The following is a 22,188-nucleotide window of genomic DNA, read 5'->3' on the forward strand; positions in this document are numbered from 1 at the left end:
TCAACAATCAAATGAAGAGCCTGAGGTCAGGAAGACCCACATGCAATGGTCACTTTAGAATACGTCCACAAGTTCTGTGCTACAAATTAGGGACCTAATTGTCCTCTCTTGAGTGTGGGCTGTACTTAGTGATTCATTTCTGATGCATAGAATGTGGTGAAAATGGCAGCATGACATCTGAGAGTCGGTTATAACACGACAGCTTCCATCTCTCTCGGTTCACCTGTTTTGGGAGACGCTGCCGTTCAGGCAGCCCTACGGGGAAGCCCTCATGATGACGGTCTCCTGCTGACAGCCGCGTGAACGGGCCTTCTTGGAGGCAGGTCCTCCAGCCCCGGTCAGGCCTCAGATGACTGCAGCCTTGGGAGGAACTCCCCAGACCGTCAGGCTAAGGCACTTCTGAATTCCTAGCCCTCAGAAGGTGTGGGAGATAATAAAGGTATGTTGTTTTAAGCCACTCTCTTGGGGGTAATTTGTTACACAGCAATAGGTAATTAATACTCTTGGATGCTCATATCCCGTCCACCACACTAGGCTCTTTACAGCTTTGGCACAGGGGACCCTTGAGGCAGATGCTAGACAGCATCCATCTCAGAGCCCAGCCACCTCCTTCCCCACCTTGGAGAGCTGGGCTGGACAATGAGGAAGAAACTGTGGGTACTCCCTCAGCTTTCTTCCTACAAGTTCCACATCCTGGCATTAATGGTCACCTGGGTCCCTGCTTCCTTTCTGGCCCCACTTCCTTCTCCAGCGCCCCAGGTGCCCTCAAGCAGGATACTTGCATCTGAGAGTGGGTGTCCATCCAAATGGCCCCCAAGTCCCCAGCCTTCCTGGGCCAGTGTCTCTGGGAGGGAGGTGGTGGGGGCCCTGGGCAACAGTGACGGTTCCTGCAGTCTGAGGACCCTCAGCAGGTGGGCGCTGGAGGATGGCAGCATGGTGGGAGGAGTGGGGGGCGTCTCTGGGTGAGAAGCATTCCTTGGACCTAGGATGCCCCTTGGGGCTGGGAGGGGTAGTTGGCAGGAGGAGGAGGGGAAGAGGGTCCGTCTCCCTCACCTGATTTCTTGTCAAATAGCCGGCGTCAGCCTGGAGAGTGGCCTCTGGCGTGTGCATTTCCGCTGTTCCCGCCGAGCCTCAGGCCCGGCCGTCAACCCCAGTCCAGCCTCCAGCCCTCTGCTGTGGCCGCTCCAGCACATTCCCCTCCACTCCACCTGGCGTCCCTGGTGCCACGCCGAGGAAGACAGTTGTATAGCGTTCTCTGTGTTGTGAGCCTTCCACTCCCACCGAGATCTAACCCTACACATCCCGCCCCTTGTCTACGGAAAAGGACCCCCCAAGGCTCTTCCACTCAGGATTAATTCAGAAGAGCGCAAGTCCAGAAACACATCCAGGCACTCGCCCCCTCTTTGCGTCTCTGGTCCTGTCTAGTTTCTGCAGTGGAGCTCGGCTTGTGGCTGAGGGCACAAGCCACAGCCCTGATGGCAACCGTGGCCCAGAGGCTGCTGGAAAAGGAGCATTTAACCCCTCGTCTTCCTGTTCAATAGCTCAGAGGTTCGGGGGCTCTCAGGCTCAGGACGGCGTTTAATGCACAGCCCCAGGCCCATCCCCTCAAAATTAGCCTCTGAACACCAGGCCCCCCCCACCGAACGCAGGCCTTTCCTGCTGGATTGATCCCCATGCCCTCACGGCGGTGCTCCCCGGGGAAGGCGGCCTTGGCAGCACAGCCTGCCCTGCCTTGGTTCACGGTTGACACCAGAGTGCCACTGTCGATCCAGGACAACCGCCTCCTGGGAGCTGGGAACACTGGAGGAGGGAGAGGAAGTGAAAGGCTCTGTTCAGGGGCAGTCCCTGCCAGCTGCTCAGCGTCTGCCGCCTGTGAATCGTGGACCGAGGATAGTGTTCCTGTGGAGTGACTGATAGTGGCAGTCAGATTCCTGCGGGGAAAGGACCTCTGTTCTCTAGGGGGACGTTTGAGCCTAATCCAACTGCCTCCCCCTGGAGGGAAGCATGTAGACTCCTCTGCTCTTCCCTTGACTGCGGGTGCAATTGGACACTGCATCTCGGGTGAAGTCGCCCCTTCTGGTGTCTCTCTGAGTGAGTAAGCCCCTTGGCGGTCCTTTCCCAGGCGGCTGAGATCTCTGCACACCCCTCCAGTCAGCGCGTTCCTAACAAACACCCCACCCTGCAGTGAGTAGGGACGCGCCCTCCACCGTGTGAGCATCCTCACGCCAGCCACAGGCCTGCGGCGTGGGCTGAATGGTGGCCCCCAGAGGCGTCATCTCCTAATCCCGGGAGCCTGGGAGTGTTACCTCATATGCTAGAGGTTTTGCAGGTGTGAGTCAAGGCTCTGGAGATGGAGAGAGCATCCCAGATTATCCAGGTGGGCCCTAAATGCCATCACACCTGTGCCTGTATTCTAAGCGTGCGGCAGAGGCAGCGTATTCCCACCAGAGAAGGCAAAGCGAAGATGGAGGCGCAGGTGGGAGGGATGCAGCCACAAATCAAGGATGCCAGGAGGGGCAGGGACGGATTCTGCCCCAGAGCCCTCGGAGGGACTGCAGCTCTGCTGACACACTGATTCAGGTCCCGTGAAGCCGACTTGGGACCTCTGACCCCCAGAAGTGTGAGAGAATAGAGTCCTGTTGTTCGAGGCCACCAGGTTTGCAGCAGTTTGTAACAGCAGCCACAGGACACTAACACACCCACCCTGCACACTTAATGTGATTGTCCTGACGATTCCGAGCTCCCTGTCTTTGAGCAGTGCAGTGCCCCAGAGCACAGGTGGGGAGCGAGGGGAGACGGGGCTGTGCCACAAAGGCCCAGCCAGGCTGCCGAGGCCCTGGCACAGGGGGGGCCTGTGACTCGGGAGTGATGGGTCTGGTTCACTGGAAAGGTCATGGGCTCCTGATAAGCAGGGCTGGAGTGGGAGCCACCAGGAGGCCATGCCTGTCTGGGTGGGAGGGGTTAGTGGCCTGGAGCAGGGAGGCGGCTGCACCACGGAGAGAAACAGGCAGGCTTGAAGGGTACTCCGGAGCCTCGAGGTGCCTGCACTTGGATGTGGATTGGGCTTGGGGGTGCGTGGGGGGATGTGCCTACTTTATGACAGGCACTGGCTTCAGATGGAGGAAGCGACCAGGGCCATCCCTGCTGTTCAGGAGCTTGAGGACGGTTGAGAGTGGGCAGGACACCGCTGGCTGACGCTCTTGAACTGTGTGCAGTGCTGGTGTGCGTTCACGCCCTCCCACTGCACACACCCGTCCCCACCCCTTAACTTGTCAAGGGAAAAGAGCAGCAGGAGAGGGAATCCCACCTCCAGCGGCCCCTCCGTGCAGAGACTGGGGAGGGCAGGGTCCAGGAGGAGCACTTGTCATCCTAGCTGGGGGTACTCGGGATTTGCTGAATTTAGGAAGCTTACAGGGAAAGTTCTGAGGGCTTCCAGGTTATAAATGGCCCCCTCCTCTCTGTTTTAAATTTCTGAACCTGAACCTGAGATCAGCCGTATTTCTCCTGGGAATAAAACCCAGAGTGCCTTTTGAACCCGGTCAGAGCCCCGCAGAGGCCACTCCTGGCCGCCGGGTGTGCTCGGACCACAGAGAGCCAGCCCTGCCCTCTGAATCAGGGGCCCAGGGCTCCCAGGAAGGGATGGGGCCCTGACCACCGCACCCAGCGCCGCCTCCTGTCTCCCTGTGAGCCGGGGAAAAGGCACTGTGTGTGTGCTTACCCTCTGATCAGCCTGGACCAGTTCCTGTGGCAGTGGGAGCACGGGCTGTCAGGGTCAGTGGCCTGGGTTGGGATCGCAGCTTGACGACTGGCCGACTGCTGTGGAAATTGGGCTGAGGTACTGTTTCCTCTGAACCTCAGTGTCGTCTTCAGAATGGAGAGGAAAAGGCACTGAATGTGAAGGCATGGCACATTGCGGCCCAGGAAGTGGGTTTCCATGTGGGCGTCCTGAGGAGTCGAATGGCCTCCCATGGGTCCCCATGCAGGGGGGTCCCTCTGCGGGCCGTGGAGAGCCGGGCCTGAACGCAGGACCGAGCTCAAAGGCCGCTGCGCCCTGAGCCCGGATCCCTGGCCGCCAATCTCAGCTCGTCGTCTGCCGCCCCAGGACCTTGTTCACGACTTCTTTGTGTGAGACGTGTGGACCTGTCCCTGCTCACCCAGTGCGGCCTCAAGTACCCGCGGGGTAATGACGCGTGGGAAGGGCTCTCCAGATTGCATGGCGCCCTCCAGATCCCACTCGCATCCTGAAGCCGGGGTGCTGCCGTGGGCGGCAGGGACAGTGGGGAGCAGTAGGTGACCAGAGGGCGGGCCAGGGTGCGCCTGGGAGGGAGGCAGAGAGTGAACCAGTGTGTGTGTGCTGCCTCCTGCCACCTAACACTACAATCTGCCTGCCTATTCTCACTGCCATCTGTCAGCAGCTCTGAGACCCGCTTTGTCCCGCTTGTGCCCCGCGTCAACATCTGGCTGGCGAGGTGCAGCGGGGAGGGAAATGTTTGGGGAGGGTGCTGGCTGCAGGGCACGGTGGTCCTTAAAAACAGCATTTGTACTTAGACTGTGCTTCTCATTTTTACATTTTAAAAATATGTATGGAGCCCCTCCTCTCCACTCAGAACTTGACGTGATATGATCTTGTTCAAACCTCCCTCAAAGCCCATGAAAGTAGGCATTTAGGCCCATTTTGAAGCTCACAGAGTGGATTAGGACTTTTTGGTGGCAAGGGATAGAAACCACAACTCAAACTTGGCTTGAGAATTAAAAGGGCGTTTGTTTATTGACCCAAGTGACTGAGCAGGCCAGAGGCAGGGCTGGTTCCGGGCAGAGCTGTGTTCAGGACTCGGATGATCGCCACAGGGGAACCTGCTCTCCTCGTAGGTTTCACTCCGATTTTCTTTCCACCAGATCCCCCCTCCTCCCCATGAAGAGCTGCCTCTCTCTCTCAGGGGACCCAGCAAGAGCCTGGATCCCAAGCCCGGCCCGACCCAGTCCCTGAGTGGCCAGTTCGCAAGGCTCTCATGGGTCACGCCTGGATCCTGAGCCCAGCCCTGCAGCTGGGGCTGCGTGAGGGCCGGGAAGCCCAAGGACTGAGAATGGGGACACTGCGGTCTTGCAGGAGGCTCATCAGGGTGCTGCTGGAGGACAGTGTTAGGAACAGTGGCCGTCCCCTAGAGACTACGGCTAGGTGGCCTGCCCACCCTCACACAGGGCACAGCCCAGACTCCAACCTCGGGCTGGCTGGTTTCAAAGGCCTTACTGCCCTCGCTACTCCAGGCAGCACAGCCCAGCAACACACGAGAGTCACCGTGGAAATGAGTTCAAACAACACCTGGGCCCCAGCCGGGGAATGAGACGCTTTAGGGCTGGGCGTGGGCATCAGGATTCCTCAGAAGCTGGCCAGGTGACGACACTGTGCAGCCACAGTCAAGAACCAGGATTAGGCTTACCCCTCCCTACCACACGCTGTAGGGCACTCGATGCTCCAAGTGGGGTCACTGTCACCAAAGAAGGGCTCAGAACTCAGACAATCTAGGTGAGTTTGCGGGATGATGAGCAGATCCTGGGAGACCTGGATGTGACCTTATGCAAACTGACCTTGTACAGTGTGGCCTTGAAGCTGACACAGGCTGGCTCAGGGTGGAAGGCGGAGCGGGCATGCTGGCTCCCCTCTCCCACCCCCGAGTGCCCCTTCCTGGGTCACGTCAGTTACTCCAGCAGTCGCCTAGCTGGCAACGCAGTTCAGGAGCGAGAGACACGGCGGCCCTGGGCCAGTGGTGCCCCTCCCTTCCCCTTGCTGGGGCAGCCCCGCCTGGACTGTGGGCTGGAAGCTGCTGGGCTTGCTACAAAACACCCAGCAGCCAGGCTGCTCCCCGGGCTCCAGGCCACCAGACTCAGCCTCTTCTTCTCAGAGGGAAACAATTCAGTGGAGCTCCTGAGGGCTAGGCTCCTCCCCCTGGAGTGAGACACAGGCAGTCTCAGCTACCTGTACACTGATCAAATGTTGACCCAGCTCTTACTCCTCTGGAAGCGCCTGGAACCATGGCTAGGGCAGAGAGGGAGCCAACATCCCTGCTTTATACGCCAGGCACTGTCTCTACAGCGGGCAGACCGGGGCTCCAGGACTCGCCCAAGGTCACATGGGAGCCAGCTCCTGGCGCTGAGTCCCGAGTCCTTAGCTGTCCCAAAGCCACGGTCCTGGTTCTTTGCCCAGTGTGACACCTGGTTCCTTAACATCCCGGAGATCTGCTCATTTCCCCCGCCCATGTCTGTTACTTAGGAACTGCATTTTGCCTCATTCACTATACATGATCACTTTTAGTCGCCCGCCAGTCTGTGACACGGTCCCAAAGCCAAGAGCCTCACACTCACACAAGCGCCCCTCTCAGAGCTTCCGCCCCACAGACCACTTCACCACTGCGCTCTGGTTTCAGCGAGATCCTTTATTACCTCCTGGTCCCCAACCACGGCCGTGAGCACAGGCAGCCGGGCCCTGCGCGGGCTGTGTGGACGCAGAGCAGTCGGTATATACAGGAGTCATGCACCCCAGGGGCTCCAACAAGACACTTCATGAGTAAAAAGACTTCAGGAGTGTTGGAAATTTCTGCTCTCTCCTGCATTCAAATCACTGAAAAACATCTGTGTAGAAATTTTACTCAAATGGAGACACGTTTTCTTTGTCCACTTGCTAGTAACTGCGGAGTGCATTTCAGATCGCGTTGACTTGTGACGGCCATTCCTCACCGAAGCTGCTGGTCCCTGTTCGGATATAAACACTGGACCGTACGTGTGACGAGCCGTAGATGCCATTCCACTCCGTGGCTTTACAAGCCTGACGCTGCCATCACACAGGACTCAGAAACGGCATCTCTAGCGTGGCTAGAGGCCACTCTTTCACACATGGTGGGTCCCCTGGGTCTGCAGCCTTCCCAGTGTCCTCACTGGTGTCCACACTAGCTGAGGTCGCTATCACTCGGTACTTGTGCAGTGACAGAGACACACGGCTGAGTCTTCCACGACCTCTGAGTCCAGGGTTGGAACATTTATGTACAGACAAATAAATGGAAAATCAGGGGCAACAGAACTCCAAAGCAAACGGACACTTTGGTCAGATGTACGATTCCAGTCTTGCCAGAGAAAGGCTTTCCCAGAGTATGAGGGCGGTCTTATCCCACCGCAGCTCCTATTAGCCGACCTGGTGGTCTTAACGTGCATCACTGTGGACTCAAAGCCGCTACAACAGGGACGGCTCCAGGCCCGGTGTGGGAGGAGGGCTTCTGTGGGCAGTGAGGTAAGCGGATCACACGCTCCACAGCTGCTCCCTGGGAGCCCCACCGTGGCTCTCGAGGACGCCAGCCTCTGTAGAAAAGCGATGTTTACAGAAGGCCTCTGGCCCCGCCCGCCAAACGCTCTTTGCCATGGGGACCTGACGGGTTGGAGTGAGGCGAGCGATGGGGACAGTGGCCTGAGGCTGTGCACCACCCTGACCGTGTCCACCCTGCCCGCGAAGCCAGCCGGGGGTGGGGCCCGCATCTCTCCCCTGCCCTGGGGTGGCTGAAGGCCCCGTGTGACTGTGACAGCAGCAGGGACCCAGTTCTCCAGCTCTCTGGTTGGCAATGTTTTGTTTTGTTTTGTTTTTGTTGTTTTCTTTTAAGATGACCACAGGAACTTTGACGTTGTTACATTCAGACAAATAGCCACTTGGTTACTCTATTTCAGAGCACTGAAAAACCAGGGAGCGACACAACATAGACACCAGGGGCTCCAGCCTCCGGTCACGGAGCAAAGTAATGCACTGTTAGGCAGAAGCAGATGATCGGAAGGAAAAACTGAAGGAAATACAGGCTGAGAATTTCCCATTTACAATGACCGAAGGAGAGAGGGGCCCAGCGCGATGTAAAAAGCCCACAGAAGCGCTCTCTGTGGGGGCCGCTCTCTGAGCGCGGCCTCGTTAAGCGGGCACGGCCAGGCCAGACTGGCCTGCCCAGGCTGACCCACAGCCACTCTCGCCGGCTCCAGCACGGGAATGTTTTCATCGTCCCGGTGCAAAGATGAAATCCAGGGCCTGCCGTTCGGCTGCTGCGACATTTGGATGCCACAAATCCACCATGAAAACCACCCGGGGGCCATCCTCCGCTGAACCTGGGGGGTGGGGTGAGAGAGGAGAGGTCACACCACCTGGAGCCAGGACCCATGAAGAGCTGGGCCTCACAGAGTCAGCTTTCGGGCAGGGACCCAGCCTGTCCCTAGGCACAGACCAGAGGACCTGCTCCTCCCTGGTCAAGAATGCAGTCGTGGCTCCCTAAGCTTCTGAGCCGCGTGGACACAAGGAAACGGGCAGAGGGAGGGAGGGGTGAGGAAGCAGTACGGGGGGCACAGAGGACCTGCTCCTCCCTGGTCAAGAATGCAGTCGTGGCTCCCTAAGCTTCTGAGCCGGGTGGACACAAGGAAACGGGCAGAGGGAGGGAGGGGTGAGGAAGCGGTACGGGGGGCACAGAGGATTTCTAGGGTAGTGTAGATATTCCCTATGGTTGTCTCGGGGGATCCAGGCATTATACCTCTGTGGAAACCCACAGAACATACACCGCCAGGCATGAACCCCAGCGTAAACTAGAAACCTTAGTTAATAATCATGTGTCAATATTGGCCCATCAATTATAACAAACGCACCAGACTAATACAAGATGTTAATAAAAAGGGGAAACTATGTGGGGGTGGTGTGTATTTTCTCCTCAATTTTTCTGGAAACCTAAAAATGCTCTAAAAAGTAAAGTCTATAACAAAAAACAAAAGGTGGCAATGGGTGGGCAGACACTCACCTTCATGGAATGCAGTGTGCAGGAAAGAATCATCGAAGAGGAGGCAGCGGCCCTCGGCCCAGCACTGGGGCTCTCCCCCCACCACCAGCTCACAGCCGCTGGGAGTTTTCAGACCTGGGGGGAAGAGCAGAGAGAGGGGGATGAAGGCAGGCAGGGGCAGGGAGGGCCGGATGTCGAGGGCTGCTCTGGCCAGAGCTCTCGATGTGTGAAGCAGCCAACTATCCACTTCACCCCTCCGAGCCCCGTGTGGGGTTGGGGCGCTTCCATGGGGCAAATACAGGCTGTGCGCCCAGACCCTCGCCGTGCTCCTGGGAAAACCCTCTCCACCGGCTTGATCGGTTCTGGGCATGGACTCCTGTGACTGAAGCACAGACTAAGGCTTGCAGGACACTTTCGAGAAGCCCACCCCGGGACCTCCGGAAATGGAGGGAGGCCAGGTGCCCAACCCCACCTCGCCCAACGATTATGTTACTGTAGTCCCATCTCGAGGGCCGTTTCAGCTGAGATTCAAGACGTAGCAGCTCACACAGGGCCCTCTTTGGGTGCCAACCTCTGCATCTGTTTTGAGGCCTGAGGATGGCCTGTTCGGAATCTAAGTTTCCCAGCCTCATGCTGGAAACTGGAGGGCACCCCTCAGGAGATGCCGGAGCTGCGGGAGAAAACAGTCTGACACCTTCAGAGGAGCCACGCGCTCAAGAGGCGAGTGGTGGGCCCCAAGCTCCGGCATCCGACCCCAGAACGGGTCTGGAATAGCGCTGCTGCGTGTGCTTCCACACCCCATCTCCCATCCTGGGGTCTGAAGAACCCCCGGCCCCCTCACGACCGGACGTCCACCACAGCTGTCAAATGACATCAGAGGAGGCTGGGTCAGCCCCACAGCTCTCTGGAGGGACTGACCCGGGAGGAAGGGGGCCCTGGGAGAGGGTCTTGGATTGTGGTGTTCTTGCTCTTCAGTGACTCGCTGTGACAACCATGACCCCAGGCCAGTCAGCATGCACCCTGATTGAATGTCCCTTAGGACAAACATCAAACTTTCTCTCTAACAGCCAGAGTATTTTAACACACCCTTTGAACCAGAGATGGACAGCTCCAGGAAGTACAGATGGAACAAGAATTCAAACAGAGAGGCCACATGGAGAAGTGGGAAGGACAGAAGACTTGGGGTCAGACAACTGGTTCTGATGCTACGTGCTGTGTGACTTTGGGTAAGTCACTCAACCTCTCCAAGCCACAGCCTCCATGTCTGTAAAGGAGGGACATGAGCACACACAGCTTCCAGGGCCATGTGACCACCATCCCTGCTCCCAGTAAGTGAAGACTTACCGCGAGCAGGTTTGTGTTAAATAAACACTTTACAGACATCACTTCACCCACTTTCCAGATGGACCAACTGAGATTTAGAGAAGTGAAGTGACCTGCTGGAAGTCTTTAGTTTGTCCTTGCAGGAGCTGAGATCTGAATCCAAATCTCTCTGGCCCCAAAGAACAGGCTCTCCTAACACTGGACGGTACGATAGAAACGCTACTTATCGCATTAGCGGCAGTGGTATTAGCGTGACTGTTGATTTCCCCATAGCTAGTAAGTTTCAGTCATCAACAGGGCATTTCATTGAATCAGCTGAGACCATCCCCCAGCTGGGGACCACCACCTCCTGCCGTTGTGAGCAACTGCGGGGGGTTAGGATGTAGGGGCTTCAGCCTGCCGCTCACCGCCCAGGTGGGGAGGGCTCACAGGCCACATCTCCTCTTCATGGTGTCCTCACCGCCCAGGTGGGGAGGGCCCACAGGCCACATCTCCTCCTCATGGTGTCCTCACCGCCCAGGTGGGGAGGCCCACAGGCCACATCTCCTCCTCATGGTGTCCTCACTGCCCAGGTGGGGAGGCCCACAGGCCACATCTCCTCCTCATGGTGTCCTCACCGCCCAGGTGGGGAGGCCCACAGGCCACATCTCCTCTTCATGGTGTCCTCACGGGCTGGGGCAGGTGGAGAGGACCCACAGGAATGGGTGGTTCGCTGCAGGGACTACGCACCCCAGGGTTTCAGAGAGAAGCGCCCCTTCCCCAGGCCACCAAATGACTCACTGCCATGCGCCACGTGCGACAGAAAACTGGCCTGGCTGGCTGGCTGGCCAACCCCTGCTTACGCCCCTCCACCTCCCCCTGCATTCTGCTGTAGCCTTCCAGGGGCCCACTATCCTGCCTACTGCCCACGAACCAGCTTAGCTGGCAGAAATGATCAACATTCCCCCAAAAAGAGCATTTGGGTGGCTCCTGGGGTAGAGATGGTCCCCACACATGGCCTCGGCCCGTCCCAGATTCACAGGCCTGCTGCTGTGTCCTCACCAACCACTGAAGGAGGTGGGAGGAGCGTGGAGAAGGGGCTGTGTCCCCCAGCTGCCCCCACCTCAGGAGGCTGCCAGCTGGCGCTCAGGGTGGGCAGGGCAGCGCGAGCGGATCCACGGGTACACCCAGCTGGACTGCCCAGAAATCCGACAGCATCCACAGGAAAGGAAAGAGGCCAACTGGGCTTATTCAGAGAGAATTCGCTAAAGATACTCATGCGTTTTCACGTCCCCTTTCCTGAAGGTCGGCATTTGTACAGGATCTGCCCCCAGTAACATCTGCCTGGTTGGTTCAGAGGTGGCTTCCTGGAGGTCTGTGGCAGCGCGGTAGGGCTGTCCCAGCCCCGCACATGATGCTGCTGATGGCTGGGCTGGAGCTGTCCTGAGCCTCTGCATGGAGCCCAGACAGGCATGCCACCTACGGGCAGCTCAGAGCAGGGCGCAGCGCATATGGACCACAGGCAGAGCAGCGGCTGGGGCTGCAGGGTCACGGGCGACAGTTCCACCAAGCACAGCTCAGACGGAGGCACAACAAGAAGACAAGGGCTGGCATTTCAAGAGCACAGTTCTGGAACTGCAGGTGCCTTACTCTTCAGCCAGGTAGCTGGTGGAGGCGTGGCCGCCAGGCACAAACCCGGCTTGCTCTGCTTCTGACCTCATTCTCTGAACTCCCTCTCTGTCAACACACAGGGACCTGTGAATCTAACACACCCTGCTTACTTTCTGGGTGGACACGCATGTGGCATGATAGCGGGAAGGCGGAAATGCTGAGCGAAGCCAACCATAGAGCTCGCCCGGCCCTGGGGACCAGCCAGGCTCAGTGCCACGTCTTCTAAGGTCGCCTGCTGTCCAGGGAACATGGAAGACCCAGCTTTTCCGGTGACAAGTAACCAGGTGGGCCAAGGAGGGAATGACAGGTCACAAGAGGGTCTGTGCGGGCTGACACACACACACACACACACACACACACGTGTCTAGCGCAGAGATGTACAACAGGCATTAAGCACACAGCAGGCAGACCTTGAGTTCTTGCCCCGAGCCTTTCCGACTCAGCACAGCTGCCTGCGCTTCTGCCCCTCGATCCTCAGACGCCGTGCCCTACACGGCATTCGGAAGCTTTTAAAAAACGTACAAGGAAAACCTTCAAAAAAGAACAGCACTGTCCTCCACTGCCCAGAGCCTCAATTCCGAGCCCAGCGTGGGCGCCCTCTGCGGTCTGCTCCCACCCGACCTGTCCAGCTGCAGTCCCCACCACTGGACCCCCTGCAAGCCCAGACAAGCGCCCCAGGGGGAGGCTCCCCTCTCGGCCGCACCCTGCCGGTCCCTGCAAGCCTCCAAGGTCAGACCCACCTCCGCAGAGCAGCCCGCCGGCAGCCCCGCGTCCTGTGATCCCAGAGTGCACCCGGGCGCCTTGCACAGTGGTCTATCACGCTCCTCACTGAGACGGCCACCTCCCCTCTGAGATTTCTAAGAGCCCCTTGGCTGACTCCGTCTCCCTGCAAGTACTTTGCACAGTCCTCCTAATCCTGCAGACAGGCCTCCAGGTGGGCATCCTGGCCCCCACTTTAGAGAGGACACCAAGGCTCGAAGCCTCTGAGGGCGTGCCCAAGGTCACTGAGAGAATGGGCCCACAGGTCTGAGTCCAGGAGTGTTTGCTCCGAAGCCTGTTCATTTCCCACTCTGTCTCCTGAGGGCAGAGACCATGTCTTATGGGTCACTTTTCACACTGTCCAATGCAGTGTCTGATCACAGAAGCTCCTGGCTGCCATGCATCGATGCCATCGGGTGCCAGGCACCGTGTCAGGTAGCCATGCAAGATAGTACTTTAATCTTCTCAACGATCCTGTGAGGGAAGTCCTATCTCCCCATTGTACAGATGAGGAAACTGAGGCACAAAGAGACTGGTTAATTACTCAAAGTCACAGGGCTGACCAGGAAGCCAGGCTCCTCCTCCAGGGCCTCAGCCCTGTCCTGCCTTTACTCTCAAAATACTCCCGGGGTCAACTACTCAAGTCTAGTTCCTTCTGTTTTGAAAGCAGTGAAGCCCTCTCCAAGCCACGTCTTCCTCAGACTCCCCAGAGAGCGCGGGAGCAGCAGAGGGCTCGGGGTCGAGAGGGGTGGAGGCCTGGGGTGTCCAGCCCAGCCCCCCAGGCAGCCCCAGGCTCCTGTGCGAAGCTAACAGAGAAGCCGGGCTCCAGCCCACAGGGGGCTCCTCCGCGTGCTCCTCCCTCCTCCAGCCCGAGGCTTCTGCCGCCGCTTGCATGCTCCTCTAATCCGGGAGCCAACTGGTGATGCTGTCGCCCCGGTAACCAGCTTGTGAGCACAACTCACCAGGAACGAGGCATTCTGGGAACAAACATCCCCATGACCGACTTGTTTTTAAGCCTACCTTTGTTGAGTCCTGACTATCAGGCTCTGGATGAACAAACGCTTACAACACACATTCTCTTACCAGATCGCCAAACAACTCTGTAAAAGATGAGCTTTGTACCCCCACTTTCCAAATGAGGAAATGGAGGCCCAGAGAGGTGAGGTGACTTGCCCAAAGTAACAGAGCTAGCTTCTAGCTTGTGGTGGGGCCAGGATGCAAACACAGGCAATCTGACCCTGTTCTCAAAACCAGTGCTACATACAACACACGTAACTTCCCAAGAATCTGAATAAAACCAACGTAACACCAAGCATCATTTCATCCTCGGTGATTCAGAAGGCACGTAGGTGTCCTTCACAGCCTCCCGGATGTCATTACGAATGTCGGTAATCATTCTAATAGTCTTTGGCTCTAGAGCTGTGCTGTCCAGGACAGCAGCCACTGGCCCTCGGTGGCAATTTAAATTTAGATTAAATTAAACATGGAGCCCCTTGGCTGCACTAGGCACATCTCAAGCCTTCCAAAGTTACCGGTGGCTGGTGGCTACCACAGTGGGCAGTGCAGATGGAGACCATGCCCACCACTGCAGAAAGCGCCTTTGGACAGAGCTTCTGCCAGAAATTAGGTTTATACTGATCACAAATTGCCTTTTTTTTTTTTTTTTAGGGAGGAAGACTGGCCTTGAGCTAACATCTGTTGTCAGTCTTCCTCTTTTTGATTGAGGAAGTTTGCCCCTGAGCTAACACCCATGCCCATCTTGCTCTATTTTGTATGTGGGATGCTGCCACAGCATGGCTTGATGAGTGTGTGTAGGTTCGTGCCTGGGATCCAAACTGGCAAACCCTGGGCCACCAAAGCGGAGCACATGAACTCAACCACCACGCCACTGGGCTGGCCCCTCAAGTTTCTTATTTTTTTTTTTAATTTTCTTTCTAAAAATGACCTTATTTTTATTTATTTTTTTGAGGAAGATTAGCCCTGAGCTAACATCTGCCATCAATCCTCCTCTTTTTGCTGAGGAAGACTGGCCCTGAGCTAACATCCGTGCCCATCTTCCTCTACTTTATATGTGGGACGCCCACCACAGCATGGTGTGCCAAGCGGTACCATGTCCGCATCCGGGATCCGAACTGGCAAACCCTGGGCCGCTGAAGTGGAACATGCGAACTTAACTGCTGTGCCACTGGGCTGGTCCCTCAAGTTTCTTTTTTGACTCAATCTCTGCTGTCAAAATTATTTACATGCGACTCATCAATTTTTGACAGAAGTACAGAGAAGAATGTGAAAAAGCACAATTCTGGCTCCTGAGCTTTGTGACGTCTGGGTTCCCAGAAGTCACACAGACTGTACCAAGACCGGCGCGTGCCAGGAGACCCGTCCCCACAACGTACCTAAATGGCATCGGATGCGGATGTTGGTGGGTCCATAGTGCTCTGTGATCACAGTCCCAGGGCTCAGCACGGAGATGCACGCGTTCCCAAAAACATTGTTCCCAATACAGGTCCGAAGGCTTCCGAGCAAGCGGTACGTCCGTGGGCACTTCCTGCAGTTCCTGGGGACGCAAACCCCCTGATTGACCAAGTAAAAGGTGACCCACTCCCCGCTTGGGGTGCTGTTCATTTTCCAGCCCTGCGGGAGGCTGCAGTTTGAGAACGCTTTGTAGAGGGTCTCAAACTCGCACAGGATCGTCTGGAAGTTCCGTTCCAGCAGCTCCACGTCGTGCTTCTGTGCGTCCCGGGAGAAGTAGGGCGTGGTGGGCAGGTCGGGCAGGAAGAAGACCTCGGGCTTCTGGATGGAGGGCCGGCTGTTGAGGTAGCGGCCCTGCTCGCGGATGCCCTTGTGGATGCGGCCCATGCCTGACCAGGAGTAGCGCTTGGCATACTCCTGCAGGTTGTGGTAGAGTTTCTGGTTGAGGCCCTCGTTGTGGGTGCAGCGCACGCACTCGGGGGACTGGCAGTACACATACCCGTTCTGCAGCCCGTTGGCATCCGGGCTCTGCATGAGCGAGTTGACGGCGGCATAGGGCCGGGGCTGCTCCCTGCCCACGTGGTAACAGTACCACACGAACAGGACCAGCAGGCAGGCCACGGTGACCACGGCAGTGGTGTCGCAGTCCCGCACGGACTGGATGCCCGTGGCGATGCAGTCCCTCAGGCCATCCAGCGACCAGCTCCAGGCCACCAGCCACTCGAGAGACATCTTGGAGGAGTTGACGTTGGGGGTGTGAAGCAAGATCAGACAGTCAGTCCTCTGGGGTCCCAAGGGCACCCACACCATGCAGGTTAGCACGGGGGCGCAGGGGGAGGCATGGCTGCCACTGTCCCTTGGGTGCTGCCAAGGGCGGCATTGATGAACGTCTGTGCCCGCCACTCCACTCTCGGCCAAAGTCACTGTGAGCAGGGTGGGAGGAGCTGTTTATGTCACGTTAGAAGTGGGGTTGGTTACTGTGAAAGGATTTTTTAGGCAGTCCAAACCTGGGATGAAAAAAAACAAACCAGCATAAGTTTTTACACCTGGAAAAGTCCTCAACTGAAATGTCAAGTCTCAGACCATTCTGTGAGGTCCTTGTCGGTAGGGGCCACACTCCTCAATCTCGTGTATTCTCTCCCCATTTGACCACCACCGCCATTTCCCAAAAGGCCAGTCGTGTTTAATCCGCATCAAGTACTGTCTGACCATCACGGTAGCCCCATCTATTCTGTGGCCTCCTCAGGAGGTGCTATGAGCCCCATCTTACGGATGAGGAAACTGAGGCTCGGAGAGGTCATATAACTCACCCAAGTTCACGCAGCCAGGGCAGGGACACAAGCCCCGTCTGACTTCAAAGCCAGTGTCTGTTCATTTCGCTCTACCCTTTCACAGTAGATATTTAATAAATGCTTCTTCTCCTTAAATCTCTGAACCTTTAAGGGAAATGTGGATTCCATAGCCTCTTAAAAATGGCAAGAGAACTTTAAAACTGCACGTTTTCCATCTGATTTTCTCTTTTCAGGGCACTTCATCACTGTTCTTTAATCTCCCCGGCCCTGTGACACCGGCTGGGCTTAAATCAAGCTGGAAGAGGAAGTGGCTCTCGGGTCACATCCGAGGCAGACACAGGGCACTTTCTGTCTACTGGCTGGGGAGACTACCTCCTGGCCTCACCCATGGGGTTACGCAAACAAAACGAGGGGACAGAATGGGAAGAGAAGCCCTTCCGGGTCTCTGCCTCCAAACACACAGAAGAGCTTTGCCACGTCTCTGGGGAAGGCTGGCCCAGGGTCTAGTACCCCGATTAGCCTAATAACCACAAGTGCGCTCAGAGCCCAGCTGTCATGCCACCTGTGTCTATGAAACCTGGCCGCGTCTCCTGGCGGAAATCCTTTGTCCATCCTGCTTTTTCTAATCTGAGAACAGCCAGGTCTAGGTTCTGCTACAAGTCCGACACATTCCCTCATCTCGAGGAGCAGAAGAACTCAGAAAATTTGTTTTGTACTCTCGCCTCCTCCTCTCTCTCAGGAATATGAGAAGGCAACTGAAAAAATGGGAAGGCTGTCCCCTCCCCTTTGTCCAGGGACTAAATTTGGCCTGAAAATTCTTGCAGTGTAGCAGAGAGGTGAAGAACCCAAATCAAGAGTGGGCCGGACTGAGTATTAATCCCAACCGCAGGCAGGTCACTTCTCCTCTCTAAGCCTCAGTTTCCTCATCTAGAAGATGGGGTGATGCTCATCTCAGTGGATGAGAGTAGACGACGACAGCCATAAAGCACTTATGATCATGTCATGACAGCACTCCACATGTGCCGGCATCTGCTATGGCATGTGCCACCCCATCTCGATTTGCCAGCAAACCAAAGGTGGGGCCCTGGGCAAAGGATTTCAGGACTGAGAATTCCAACAGCTAAAGGTAAATCCTGGACGCTCTCGTGGCCACACATCTCCAGTGGTTTTTTTGTCCCCAGACTCGCAGTGTTAAAAACAAAAAGGAAACCTTAGGTGCTCATTAACTGCCTACTTGCATCTTCCCAGCTTAGCTGAATAAAGAATTACTTGACGATAACGTTTAGTAAGTTGAAAGCACACATGCTGAATATTCATGGCCTTTTTTATGTTTCTAGGAAAAATACAAGAGTGGGGAGGTTAGAAGCTAAATTTTTTCTCACACGTCCTCCATCTCTTCACAGATTTGGGAGAAGAGGGAAAGGCTGGGACCTACTGGATGGAAACAGTGGTTTCCTCCACGCTCCTCGTTCTCGACTAGTCCTACCACCACTGGCAGCTATTCCCTCTGGAGGAAAAGGGAAAGGAAATCCGGATGAAAGGTGTTTTGTTTGCAAGCCACCTCGCAGACAGAACCCCAGGATTCCCAAAATTCAGTGTGAGGCCATCATCTGTGTGACAACAAGCACTTTCCTAAAAGGATTTCCCCCATCGCTGAGCAAAGCTGCTAACTGGAACTCTGAAACTCAGTCTCCCCAGAGGAGAGGTTTTTCTTAAATGTTCTAAGAGTGAGACGTGACAACTGAACAAACACCTGTTAAGTGATAGCTCCCATCAGCCCTGCTAATCATTAAAGTTTAAGTCAATCAAAACGAAAGCACGGAAGACAGAGTAGAGGAGGAGGGAATGGCTCCACTGGACACCCTCCTCGCCTGCCCCCTCCTGGGGGAGCCTCATTCTGTACAGCGCCAGCCAGGAGTGCTCCCGGGCTGAGCTATAAACAAAAGGCAGCAGGAGAGTCTGATGCCCTGAACCCCAGCTTCGAACCCTGTTCACAAGATGATAAACGGCACCGAGAGTCAAAGTTGGACGTTGCATACCTGTCAGATACTTTTAGCCAAAACATGCTGGCAGGTCCCTGAGCCCATAGGATTAACACTCTCACAGCTGAAATGTGACGCTAAAAGAAACCCTCACATTTGTCTGGTGACTGACAGTTCATGAAGTACTGGTCAAACATTTGACACATAGCACCCAGGGACAACTCCCCAGTCCCCCAGTGGGGAGGACATGGATTCCCCCACCCCCACCAGCTCCTGTCCCAGTGGCCACAGTAACTTCCAGCTTCCTTCACACATCTGTTCATTTTCATCTGTTTCATTTCTGCCCTCATCTCATGGCAGTTCTGCACTCAAACAACATGCAACTCCAGATCTTAAAGGTCAGCTGGCTCTGGGGAATAGGGTTCAAATTCATGGCCAATGGGTGAGCAAGTCCAGTCAAACAGAACTTCCGATACAGTGAAAAGACTCAGCTCTAACGTGGCTAATCCAGTCCAAGAGGCTGCCCAGTGCTAAAGAGCTCCTGGTCACCCTCGGGGTGGCGCAGGCGACCCTAGAAGCCCCCCAGGGAGCAGGGCAGCGCTGGGCAAGGTGTGTGAGGGATGTAACCCACTCCCCGGGGAGCCAGAGCTGCCCTGGGGCCAGCCCTCCCCCGTGCGAACTGGAGACCTTTCCTCCCCACTTTCTCGGCCAGCTTTTTCAGCATCCACCCACTCTGGAGAGTGGGGGAAAAGGGGAGGGCAGAGGATGGGTTAACACAGATGGTGACCACCAGGAAGTCAGGGGAGGAGGGGGATGGGACGATGGAAAGGTAAATATTGACAGGAAAACTGGGAGACAGGCTAACGATTAGGGAAGGAGGCTGAGGGTGATAACTCATGGGACAGGGGAGGAGGGTCAGCACGGGAAATATGGGGAGTGGGCGATGCTCAGGGCTGGGGGGGAGGGGAAAGCAAGCAAAGAAAGGGACCAAGGAGGAGGGTCACGGGGGAGGAGAGTGTTGGGGGGGATAACCCAGAGGAGGGGATCGCGATGGGTATGGGGGCGGAGGAGGGTGATGCCCGGCCGGGGCGGCGAACACAGCTTAGGCGGCGGCGCTCAGCACGTAGCGAGCGCAGGCGGCGGGGCCCCTCGGCCGGGCCAGGATGCGGGGCGCAGGCGGGCGCCGGCGTCCGGGAGCATCCTCGGCGGCCGCACCGCCCGGCGTGGGGATCGCGGGCCTGCAGCCGCTCGGCCCCCGCCTCCTCCTCCCCCTCCCGCGGGCTCGGCCCCGCCGCGCCGCCCTCCCGCCCCGCAGCCCCCGGAGATGCCGCTTACCTGCGCCCTGGCGCGCGGGCGGAGGGGGCGGCCGCTGGGGCCCGGGCGACGCCGCCGCCCGAGGGCGCGGACGCGCGGACGCCCCCTGCCCGCGCCGCGGAGCCCCGCGCGGCCGCTGCCCGGCCCACGCCGGCGGAGCCGAGCCGGAGCCGAGCCGGTGCCCCCGCCAGCTCCAACGCCGCGCTGCGCTCCGCGGGGCCGCGGGGACCACAACTCCCACAATGCCGCGCGCGGCCGGCCGGCGGGGGGCGGGGCGGGGCGGCCTGCGGGGCGGGGCAAGGACCCCCGACGCCTGGTCGCTCTCGCCGCGCGCGGGGAGCCGAGGCTGGTGCTCCCGGGAGCGGCGTGCCCGGGGCCGCAGGGTGCACCGCCGCCCAGTCCGAGGGTGCGCGCAGGCGGCGGGTGGGCGGTTCCCGGGCCCAGCGGGCGTTAATTCATCCTCCTGTCGTCCCCCTCGGGGCCGCGCGGTGCCCTCCCGTGGCCTCTCCGTCCTTCTGTTTCTGCTCCGTCCCTCTCGGAGGCTCGCCCCTGCGTCTCCTCCTTACTCTTCTTTCACTTTCCCTCCCTCCCTCCCTCTCGCCTTGACTCCCCTCTTTCCTTTACTGATTGATTCCACGCACACTTCTCAGGCCGCTAGGGCGCTTGGAATGCCACTGCCAGTCTAACAGGTCCCTGGGTCTCATGGCAAATGCAGTCGTTAGTACCATAAGTCTTGGGCCGCCCGCGTGTGCCCGGCCCTGTGCGCTGTGCTGAGCGGCCCCATGCGCAGGGAGGTACAGGTGATCGCAGGTGGCAATCCACAGTCACCTGCCGGGCAGAGGACCAGCCAGGCTGAGCGTGAGTCACAGGGCCTGAGGAGCGGCTGCAGGCCCAGGAGGCCTCTGGGAGGGTGATGGCTGAGCCAAAGCCTGGGGGAGGCAAATGAGCTCACAGAGGCCACGGGACGTGTGAGGGCTCCAGGGGAAGGATGCTGCCACAGGTCCTGGGAACAAGAGCAGACGCCGGCCCCCAGTCCATCTGTTCTGTCCCACAATCCACCTGTTGCTGTCCCAGAATCCACCTTGTCTCTGTCCCATAACCCACCTGGTCACTGTCACAGAACCCAGCTCTACCGTGTCCCAGAATCCACCTCACCCCGTTCTAGAATCCACCCCTACCATATCCCCTAATCCACTTTGTCCCTTCCCCAGAACTCCGTGTCCCACAATGTATTTCTCACTCCTGTCCCAGAATCCACCTCTCACCCGTGTCTCAGAACCTACCTGGTCCCAGACCTAAGAACCCACCTCTACCGTGTCCCAGAATCCACCTGGTCCCTGTCCCAGAACCCACCTCTACCGTGTCCCAGAATCCACCTGGTCCCTGTCCCAGAACCCACCTCTACCGTGTCCCAGAATCCACCTGGTCCCTGTCCCAGAACCCACCTCTACCGTGTCCCAGAATCCACCTGTTGCCTTTTCCAGAACCCACCTCTGCCGTGACCCAGAATCCACCTGGTCCCACTCCCGGAACCCACCTCTACCATGTCCCAGAATCCACCTGTTCCCTGTCCCAGAACTCACCTCTGCTGTGTCCCAGAATCCACCTGGTCCCTGTCTCAGAACCTTGTTGTGGTTCAGAATCCACGCCTATTGTGGCCCAGGATCCTTCTCTACCGTGTCTTAGAATCCACTTCATCCCTGTCTTCTCTCCGCCTTCCTCAACTCCAAACTTTTCTCAACTTTCACAGGAGGAAGAACATTGTTTTCTGTTTTATTCTACTAAAATAAACCAAAATGCCTACACTGGGAAATGATAAAATGCACCCAGATTTGCCCAAAGTGTGGGTAAAATGGACGCAGGCATCAGATTTGGAAACACTAAACAAGATGTCTCCGTTGGCTGCCAGCCTCAGGGGTGGGGCCGGGGCAGGGTGGGGAAGGTGGGAGGCCACGTGCTCCATCTCCTGTTCAGACAGTCGCTCAAGTTTGGACCTCTCCAAAGCGGCTTTGACTTTCAGTCACAGCATCGCACTGACAGAGTCGGAAAAGAGAACATTCTTCGTACAGCTGCAAATGTGAAATGTGTGTTCCATTCCCGGACCACGCCATCTGTGGCACCTTATGAACTAATATTCTCTATAAATCCTGTAATTATCCTTGACCAGTGTAATTAGATTGCTCTGTAGTTGTTAGGAGTATTTATCTGCTCAATGGCAATATTACCATACATGCATTTTGCTAACATTGCTTGCTTGCCATTTTTCCCTAGGGAGACCCTCAGAGGTGAGTTCCCCGGGAAAAGGGTATCCAGGCCTTCCAGAGAGGATTTTTGGGTGAGAGCTCAGATAAATTGTTGCTGCGCTAATGGAGCAGCTGAGATAAGGGCCAAGTACATCTAAATTGCCTGTCTTCAGCTTGGCTGCCACCCGCATCCTCCTCCTCCGACTGTCTGCTCTAGGGCAGCCGCTCCCGACTCACTCTGAGGCTGCACAGCCTATCATTATGCCATCTCATACACTGTGGGTCCACCCCGCTCCCTCCTCCTGCAGATGGAGTCGCTGGGAGTCCAGAGAGGAAAGATGCCCTGCTCAGTCAAGGTCGTAGCAAGTCA

The 22,188-nt window shown here is 57.1% G+C and overlaps 1 protein-coding gene across 3 annotated transcripts; it reads right to left on the reverse strand.

Moving 5' to 3' along the window:
- Nucleotides 1-6,411: 6,411 nt before the first annotated feature.
- On the reverse strand, nucleotides 6,412-20,665 carry ASPHD2 (aspartate beta-hydroxylase domain containing 2). Of its 3 annotated transcripts, none has more exons than XM_070275310.1 (4): nucleotides 20,301-20,665; nucleotides 14,912-15,994; nucleotides 8,808-8,921; nucleotides 6,412-8,130 (listed from the first exon to the last, which is right to left on the reverse strand). In XM_070275310.1, the coding sequence occupies exons 2-4, from the start codon at nucleotides 15,795-15,797 to the stop codon at nucleotides 8,021-8,023; spliced, it is 1,110 nt and encodes a 369-aa protein (XP_070131411.1). In that variant the 5' UTR covers nucleotides 15,798-15,994; nucleotides 20,301-20,665; the 3' UTR covers nucleotides 6,412-8,020. The 3 variants fall into 3 exon arrangements, with proteins under 3 accessions (XP_070131411.1, XP_023502701.2, XP_023502702.2); XM_023646933.2 differs by lacking the exon at nucleotides 20,301-20,665 and adding an exon at nucleotides 19,597-19,735; XM_023646934.2 differs by lacking the exon at nucleotides 20,301-20,665 and adding an exon at nucleotides 18,319-18,582.
- Between the last annotated feature and the right edge of the window lie 1,523 nt (nucleotides 20,666-22,188).

This window comes from Equus caballus, chromosome 8 (genome assembly GCF_041296265.1).
Source record: "Equus caballus isolate H_3958 breed thoroughbred chromosome 8, TB-T2T, whole genome shotgun sequence".
Classification (NCBI taxonomy): Eukaryota; Metazoa; Chordata; class Mammalia; order Perissodactyla; family Equidae; genus Equus; species Equus caballus.